This window comes from Pteropus alecto, unplaced genomic scaffold, assembly GCF_000325575.1.
Source record: "Pteropus alecto unplaced genomic scaffold, ASM32557v1 scaffold107, whole genome shotgun sequence".
Lineage (NCBI taxonomy): Eukaryota > Metazoa > Chordata > Mammalia > Chiroptera > Pteropodidae > Pteropus > Pteropus alecto.
In genome coordinates, this window is record NW_006440619.1 from 750,711 (window position 1) to 760,437 (window position 9,727).

The window sequence follows — 9,727 nt, forward strand, 5'->3', positions numbered from 1 at the left end:
TGATCGGTCTTTTAGATTTTCCAGTTCTTCTTGATTCAGTCTAGGAAGGTTGTAATTTTCTAAGTACTGGTCCATTTCTTGTAGGTTATTAAATTTGGTGTTATATACTTTTTCATAGTATTTTTGTATGATCCTTTGTATTTCTGCAGTGTCTGTCATATTTTACCTGTTTGTCCCTGATTTTATTTATTTTTGCCTTTTCTCCTTTTTCTTTTTGAGTCTATCCAGGGGTTTGTCAATTTTATTAACCTTCTCAAAGAACCAGCTCTTTGTTACATTTATTTTTTCTATTGTTTTTTGTTGTCGTTTTCAATTTCATTTAATTCTATTCTAATTTTGTTTACTTCTTTCCTTCTGTTGACTTTAGGCTTTATTTGTTCTTCCTTTTCTAATTTTTTGAGATGAAGCATTAGGTTTTTTATTTGGGCTCATTTTTGTGTTTTGAGATAGGCCTGTAATGATATGAACTTTCCTGTTATGACCACTTTGCCATGTCCCAAAAGTTTGATATGCTGTACTATCATTATCATTCGTTTCTATGTATCTCTTGATCTCTCTTTTTATTTCTTCTCTGATCCAGTTATTTTTCAGTAGTATGTTGTTTAATCTCCATGTATTTGTGGTTCTTCCCACTTTCTTTTTACAGTTGATCTCTAGCTTCAAGGCATTATGATCAGAGAATATGGTTGTTATGATTTCAATCCAATTTTGGAGAGTAGTTTTTAAAATAATAACTTTTGTTATTTTTTCTAATTACAAAAGTAGTACACATTGAAAATTTAGAAAATACAAATAAACTAAAAGAAGAATATAAAAATTACCCATATTTCAGTCACTTAAAGATAGCCACTGTTAACATTCTGCTATATGCCCTTTCTGTCTTCTCTGGTCTAAATGTATTATAAATACTTTATTTTTTTTAACAGAAATCAGAATCATGCATATTGTTCTGCAGCTTGTTCTTTGAACTTAACAAATATATTGTAAACATCTTTCTGTACCATTAAATCTTGGTCTACAATGATTTTTAATGGCAATGTATTATGCCACAGTACAGATACACCATAATTTATTTAACTGTTTCTATGTTAGTGGACTTTCAAATTGTTTACAACTTTTTACTATTTTGAACAGCACTGCAGCAAAAATCCTTGTTTGTATATCTGTGCATGTCTCTTATTATTTTTTTAGAATTCCTAGGAGTAGAACTGCTGAGCCAAGGAGTATGGAAAGTAAAGGTTTTAATACGCATTACCAATATGAGAGGCTAATTATTTAAAATGCAATGTCTGTTCTGTGTCCTATTCTCATACCTTTTTGATCATTTCACTTATTTGAATCATTTACATCAATAAAATCATAAGGGCAGAGTGAAAGGAGATTTGGTCTGAAGATTTGAGATTGAAATTGGAATATTATATAGTGGGAGAATTTATCTTACTTGGGGTAGTTTAGGTAATAGCTCAATCTGAAATTATCATGTTGTAGTATTTAAATGACTACAAGCTTTAGACCCTTGACCTAAGAGAAAGTTGTGTTGGTGGAATTACTCCTAAGTGACACCAAACGGTTTGAGGATCCAGTGAGATCATAGACTTGGAAGTTATAAAAGGTCTTTGTGGTTGGGTGTCTCCCATGTCCATATCAACCTCTGAATGTGCTCTCTCCCTACCCATAATGAGTACATCTCCTCACCAGTTTTAATGACCCAATTCTCTATTTCAGATCAGATAGCTCCTGTCCTTCCTATCCATATCCTGCCACCTATTTACTCTGAAATATGAAGGCCATTATGTTAAGATTTTGTTTGTACCATTAATGCATGTTTCTCAAAGTTTAATGTGCACTAGAATAAACTGGGGGTGAGGGAGATCTTGTTAAAGTGTAGATTCCGACGCAGTAGGTCTGAGGTGGAACCTAAGTGTCTGAATTTCTAACTAGCTTCTAGGTGCTGCTGGTCCACAAACCACACTTTGAGTAGCAAGACCATAAAGCACTCTGGGCCTACCGCAAGAGTTCCCAAACTCATCTGCAAATTACTATCACCTAGGGGTCTTTTAAATATTTCTAAGCACAAGCCACACCTCGTATCAATTAAATCATAATCTCTGGAGATGGGATACAGGTATTTTTTAGAAGTTCTCTGGGAGTTTCAAAGTGCAGGAAAGTTTGGGAACCACTGACCCACATGAAATGCTCAAAAATATATATATTGAGTAAGTTCATGTTTGCCTGCAACTCATGAGTTGCCTAAATTGAAGGAATAAATTAGCTCTCTGCCTACATTTAAAAATGTTTTTTCGACTGTCTTTACAAAAATGCTTTGCAAGTAGGCATAAGAAAAGATAAATTCATGTCCTTGGAAGTGACTAATTCATTCACTCTTAGAATGTTGAAGCTAGAAGGACCTTAAGAAATAATCTACTCTAACTCTCTTTTTGCAGAGGAAACTGAGGCTCAGAGAGGTGAAATGACTTGTTCTAGGTCACACAGGAAACCAGTGGCAGAGCCAGGGCTAGAATACCTGATTATCAATTATACCCTGTCAACCCCAATACTATGAACTATATTTTTATCTAGCTCATGTGTTAAAACCTCCATTTAAATAATTAATTTGCCCTTTTTATCAGTTAATATTTTCTACTGGCCTGGAAAAGACAATGGGCTGGATGTGACCTGGATTCCAGGCCTTGGTTTTATGATCTATTTGTGTGACTCTGGGCAAGTCACTCTATACATCTAAGTTTTCTTAAATGGAGAAATAATAATATCATGATAGGATTTTAGTCTTGGAAGGGAGCTTGGAGATCAACTGCTCTGAACTTTTCATTGCACAGATGAGGCAGATGAGGCCCATAGCAGATTTAGCACATTTCCAAGGTTACACAGAAACTTATACCAAGACCAGAACCCACTCTCCTTTTACAATATCTCATCTGTCCCTTGTCTCATCTCAAAAGGGTATTGGATGTGATTGTGATTTGATGAGTTAAATAGTGATAGAAATGAAAGATGCTACTGTTCTTCCTAATCATCATCATCATAAGCTAATTTCTCTACTATTTATAAAACCAAGGCTTAAGTTTGACACGTAGGGCTACATGGGGCCAAAGGTATGGCTAACACAAGTAAATCTCCAGTCTGTTTCTTCCAAGCAACAATCTTATCAGCCCTTTAAGAGAGGAGAGAGTAAGATTCATTATTAGTGGAACTATTATCATTACAATGATATCACAGGTTGATTATGTTTCTGATGCTGAGGAAAACATTGAGAATGACTATGTGGGAATCTCGGTCAATCAAAGGCAAGGTTTCTAACCAACGCACCTTTTGCCTTTTTACCTGGACACACCTTGCAGCACTTTCCATCTATTTTTTGAGGATATTTGCAGGGGTATCGGTTGGGGCAGTGGATTTTCTTACACTCTTGTTTGGTGACATTACAAGTACACAGCACACACTCCACAATGCCAAATGCCCGAAGGTTTGGGTGCCAGGATTCGCCATGGGAATAGGTCTTTCCATTGGAAACACACACTGTAAGAGAACACAGGACTGGAAATTAAGGCTAGGTAACTGAAACGCGCCTCTGTGCCCAGACCTCAAGACTTAAACCCTTTAAAACATCAAGTATTTTTTGTTTTTTACAAGGCCATGGAGATGCATTTACAAGGCAGCCTCTTCTAACCCCTAAGATAGCTTGGGCCTTGTTCTACCTATCTAGGTGCTTCAGCAGTGGCCTCTGGATGCTCACAAGTGCCTGGCAGTCTCTTTCTCTCTTTCGCTCTCTCTCTCTCTCTCTCTCTCTCTCTCTCTCTCTCTCTCTCTCTCTTTCTTTCCTTTCTTTCTGAATGCATACAGCACTCGGTATTCCTAGGTGGTCTCCCATCCAAGTACTAACCAGGCCCGATCCTGCTTCGCTTCAGAGATCAGACGAGATTGGGCGTGTTCAGGGTGGCATAGCCGTAGACCACTTTAGTCCCAACATACAGTTTACTGACTACTAGTTGACTGAAGAATAATAAGTCCAAATTATATTCACCGAAAAAAAGTTTTTCATTAGGAACTTAATGGAATGCTCAGAAAATTGAATTTTAAGGTGTCTTGCTTTTTTGCTACTTTTCGATGAAATAAACCATTTGGTACCAGGGAGATTCCTGTTCTTCTCTTCTTTGATAGTTTCCATTTTTGTTTGTTTGGGTTGTTGGTTCTGTTTTTGTATAGCCTAAAAAAAATTTTTTTTTCAAGTGAAGAAAAGAATGAACACATGAAAGCAGAGTTCTATCTGTCCAGGGTATCTTGATAAGGAACTTCTAGTAGAATGTAGTGATAACTCCTGCAATTCCATAAAAGATTTGCATGGCCCAAGTGGATATGCTTCTTGGCATAAAGATTTCCCATAAAATTTCGCTACTTAGGGAGGCTAGATGTGAAAACTATTGCTATTCCCAAAGGACCATTTTTTCCAGGTCCTGAAGCAAATTCATTCAGAACATCAAATGCTGTGAGACTCTGATCCACCAACACAGATGAGTATGGAGCTTAATGGTGCTGGACTACTCTCTGGCATGGGAAGGAAAGTGCTAAGATTGAGAGAAAAAAGACCCACACCACCCAAGTAAGTAGTGAAAGGTAGCCTTTTTTGCCTCTACTCTTGAGACAGTGTCCTATGTCCCTCATCTAATAGTGGCTGTAGAGGTTTGGCTACAGTGAATCACTACCTGTCCTACAGATATCCTTTGGTGGTCTCACATTTGTTGAGTGGGAAGTGAAATTACTGGCTCCATGTTTTCTGAGGAGCCTTGCAAGAGGAAGCATCTGGGCTGCAAGCTGAGGGGCCTGTGACGGGAGTGGGTCACAGGAATATCCTTCAATGAACACCAACAGAAAAATATCTATAACCTACTATAAGGCTTGGAGTTAGGCTCCAGAATGAGAATTGCATAGGGCTGCAAATGCGGGAGGTCTGAGAATGAGTTGTCTCCCTTTTTGAAAGTGCTGAGGCATTTTGGAGATTTCAAGCCATGACTACAACTGGGTGTGTTTCTCACTCTCATCACCTCATCAAACCCAGGAAGACCTGTCAGCATCCCAATCAACATCTCTAGGGTGGGTTGTATCACTTAAGGCAGGGCTGGGGTGGGAGAAATAGCCCTACATTGGGCGTTCCTAGGAATTGACTGATTTGGCTGCAAGACAGTAGTAGCTTCAGAAAGATGAATCATTGGGCTATTTCTTTCTCATCAAATTCACTGTGTCACAGGAGATATGGATGATGCTGGCTGCCTTTTCCTGTCCTTTGCAAGAGCTGATAGAGTGCTAAGTACTCTAACAAGTCAGTCCATGTAAAGATTTCCAAGAACCTAAGAACTTAAAGCAGAGAAGCTTTCAACCTTACAGTATTTGGTACTTGATATCTGAAGTGTGAGGCTCAGGGCTGTGAACAGAATTGCATGATGAGTCAGAGCAGATGTGTTCCTCTGCCCTCACCTCTTCTCTCTTTTCCCAAGACAGTGACACTACATTCTAGACAATGTGATCAGGTGGGTACATAGTCTGTTTCAAAAAAATTTAGGCTGGACTCAAGTTCAAAATGGTGGAGTCCTGTTATTTCTCTTCTTTGACTCTAGCATGGGACCAAAGATTAGAAAGAGCACATCAGTAGCAAGAGAGTTAAAAAAGAAAACAGAACAAAAAATGGCTGGAAGGACTCCCAGCATTATATAGCTAGATTCTCTTGCCCCTAAATGTCTAGACTAAGGTAATAATCTAAACTGAATGAGAAGCTACGGTCTGAAGAGAAATAGAGTGAGGTTAATTCTCTAGAGGGAAATGCAGCCTTCTCCTCACCAACAAATTCTCAGGATGATTCTGAATCATCCATCTGGGGCACTGGGAGTTGGGAGTGGGAATAAGTGATTCTCCAGTGAACTATAATAGAAAGGTCAGGAAAGAACTACTGCATCCAAATCATTGCGGGCAATGAATAAATGTGAACCAGCTGGGGGTTTTGTAAGACATGGAAAAAATCAAGGGATGAGCCTCTGCTCTGAAAATAAAGAGGCATGCAGAACTTATGGGATTTAGGATTTTTAAGGATTTGAAATACTTTCAGAGCAAATGGAATCTATTGGAGGCAATTTAGAATTGAAAATCAAACTGCATCTTAACTCCTCCTCGTTTCATAAATTCCTATCAGAATGCCTTAGAATTTAAAAATAATAAATTTCAAATCTAACCCAGATCGATAGTAAATATTTCCAATTCTTCTAATACATTACCATTTTTTATTAAGAGTTTTATTTTGAACATTCTTCTTTTAAGCCTGTTAGTTTCTAAAGCAATTTAATTTTATCTGTAATCTGAAATTTATGTCTAACTAGTAACAGATGTGATCAACTAGTTTTGGCTTGACTAGCTTTGTTGAGATTTATAGTAAGAGTTCTTTGTAAAGGATTTTTTTTTCACCCATGTTATTCAATCATTTGGTTTAATAATTTATTACTTTTAACTCATTCAGAGAACTGCCTTTGATTTATTTCTCCTTTAAAAGAAACAAAGCATGTTTATGGTTTCATAAAAAGGAACCAGCTGAGCTCTTGCTCTGACGAGCTGGTTGACACGATGCCTAAAAAAGTAAGAAGCAGTCAATTGTTTGATTGAATTTCTCCTCCCCAATTCCCCCACTAATGGGGTGGGTGGAGGCCAGAGAACTATGTAGAAGAAGAAACAGGCCTCAGACATATGTGGGTATCTGCTGCAGCCAGCTGGTCGGCCTAGTGGGCTGTGTGTTAGTGTTAACTTGATCAGACCTCCTGATGTTTGGCCAGGGGGGTTCTGTGTTTCTCACTGGGTTATTCATTTCTAAGGACAATCTCCTCACATGAAGTAGAACCTCTGAGTGTGGGGCCCAGAATGTGTACCTTTAACAAAAGCCCCAGCATAATCTGGGGTGCACAGAGGTGTGAGAATAATATTTCTAAGGTATGGATAAGAGCTTCAAAAATGTTTGGAAATGAGTATCCTTGAATATTGGGTACCCTAACTGGAAAACAAACAACCTCTCATTCTGTTAAAAACCCAATGAACTTTCCCAAAAGACCTTCGACTCCCGTGGGCAACTGAGAAAATGCTGGGGACTGTATTAGAGTCACTGCTTTCTTGCCTTTTGTCCTAAAGAAGGATAGATACACCTGAAATATAAACTATGTTCTTTGGACTGTATTTAGGGAAATCTTAAGAGTCTCCTGGAGTCACCTGTCCATACATTGTAGACTTGATGGTGAGTGACCCAAATGAGAATGTATGATATGCATGGGGGACAGGGCACTTTCCCAGCTCTAGTCCTCCGAAGACCAGGGCTACTGAAGCCCTGAAGTGGATGCAATACAAAAGGAACACACTCCTTACCCTGTCCATGCTTGTGCTTGTTATTGATGACAATCTGCACGATGGTGCCTGAGGCTTGCTGGGAATCCATAAGAGCTCCCCGGTGACTTCTGGCCCCAGGAAAGCGGGGCAGACCTCCAGCTTGTCGGCTTGGTGGAGGATCATAGTTAGAGCGTTGGTAAGAATGCCTCTGTAAAATGACAAGGACAAATTCAGTTCCCCAAATCCACCAGTGTGAAGGCAGAAATTACCTTATATACATTAGAAAGCATTCAATGATTTTTAGTGATGAGCTGTGATCTGAACTGCATATCCACACCAGTAAAGAAATGGGATGTAAAGTAAAGCGGCACTGGCAACATGCTGAGATGTTTCTCTCTTCTTGTAGAAGACTGGACTAGATTCACCTATAAACTTCTGAGGGAGTAAATAGCCAAAAAGAGTAAAGTGTCTTTCCTGCTCCTCAGACTCTCACACTCAGATTTAAGAATTAAGGTAGCAGCCTGCAACCCAAGGCAGAATCCAACAGAGGCCACAGGAGAAGTATAAAATGCTGTGCAACTTAGTATGAGAAAGAGAGCTTCTCCTTGGGGAGGTTTTGTGAGCTGGGCCATGAAGGGTGGATAGACATTTTATGGGCAGAGTTGGTGAGGAATATTCCAGGCAGAGGTTTATAAGTTGAGAAGGTGAAGCAAAGAACACAGAGTCCATAAAAGGGAACAATTAAAGGATAATCTGAAAGTGGGTTGAAGCCAAATCATGGAGGATTTTAAATGACACTCTACGGGGTGAGGATTCTATTTGGTAGGCAATAGAGGTGACGGTGTAGAATTTTTTGAAGGATGATTTTCAAGTATGGTAATAATCAAAACTAGGTTTCCAAGCACTGAATCCTGAGAATACATAAGGTAAATTGAATAGGAGGAAGAGATGGGAGTCAAGTACAGTTCAGATAAATGTACTGAGGCTCTAAACATGAGAAATGGTATGAGATTATAGATCAGGGCACAGATATCATAGGCATTTAATAGATAGAAGAACTGACAGTACAAAACAGTACTAGAATGTCAGCTCTGCAGAGGAGAGGACTTTATTTTGTTCACTCCTGTATCTCTGGTGCCTAAAACAGTGTCTAGAATTTAGAAAGGTGATCATCAAAAACTTGTTGAATGAATGAATGAATGAATGAATGAATGAAAGCTGTGGTCCTTAATGAAAGCTTAGAGTCTTATAGAACAAATAATCTAATTATTGCTCTTTCAGCAAGGGGTCAAGACACATGATGGATCCACTATTCTGCTATCCACTCCTATGCCAGGAGCTGAGGTAGAATGAGGATAGAAGATGGAATGAATGAAGAGTAGAACCTAAGGCTTAAAGCCAAATAACACTGTTAGGAGTAAAGGAAGGGGATCCAATAAAAAAATTATTTTGCCGGCATTTGACAAAGTAGATCCTTATATTCAGTGTTATAAGTAGCAGGTAACATTGAGAAGGTAGTTATGGGGTCCCCTTACCCCACCATCCCATAAAACATTTAATATAGTTATTTCCATAAACACATATGTTGCAAATTTAGCTTTGAAAATTCTTCTTCTCTTGAGGAGAGGTCTTTGGTAGGAGAAGAGGAGAGAGAACAGGAGCTGGAGTAAGAGAAAGAAAACATCATTCTTTCTATGTAAGAAGAGCCCATGCCAGTGCATTGCTATAAAAATACACATAAATAAGAATTTATGTCCATTAATTATTATGCACACAGGATTCTTGGTGCAAATATTTTTATTCCCATAATAGTTCATATGTCTTTTTCTGCCATAATCACTCACATTCCTCAAAGGCGATTACAGATTGTTCTGTCCTTTTGGGAGTTTGGCAAAGTTTTGCCAAAGAAACACAGAAAAGACAGTTTGGCTGGTGGGTGTCCTAGTAGTGCTAAAAGGACGGAGTTTGGCAGGGCTAGAATTTGAGATAGAAGGTCACTGGCCTAGGATAAGCTGCAAGCACAAGAAGTTCTCTGATTTATGAGGATGAACACATAATGAAAAGCTGTTCTTTGGTACCAGGGACTCAGACATTAGATATATGATAAGGGTAGAAAAATAATTGAAGACAAAACAAACAAACAAAAAACTCAGGGATTTTTATCAGAGATTGGTCAGCCCCTCAGAGCCTTATGTATTTGTTTTACAGACAGAGAAACTGAGGCCAAGGAGGTGAAGGGTTTTATTCAATGTGACAAAGGCTGAGTTTTTAGAGCTAGCAAGAGAGTAAGAGTGGGGGTTGAGGGAGAGGGGAAGATGAACAAGAAGAAGAAAGAAGAAGAAAGAAGAAAGAAGAA

The 9,727-nt window shown here is 38.7% G+C and overlaps 1 protein-coding gene and 1 pseudogene across 2 annotated transcripts in view; both read right to left on the reverse strand.

Annotated features, from left to right (window-relative positions):
- CHRDL1 (chordin like 1) overlaps positions 1 to 9,727 on the reverse strand; it is a 136,641-nt gene that overhangs the window by 15,347 nt on the left and 111,567 nt on the right. For both annotated transcript variants that reach the window (XM_006917270.3, XM_006917269.3), the window contains exons 8-9: positions 7,411 to 7,579; positions 3,328 to 3,537 (exon numbers count right to left, since the gene is read on the reverse strand). In XM_006917270.3, coding sequence (XP_006917332.2) covers positions 3,328 to 3,537; positions 7,411 to 7,579 — 379 coding nt within the window. The remainder of the gene's footprint in view (positions 1 to 3,327; positions 3,538 to 7,410; positions 7,580 to 9,727) is intronic.
- LOC112484191 lies at positions 3,853 to 3,971 on the reverse strand (annotated as a pseudogene).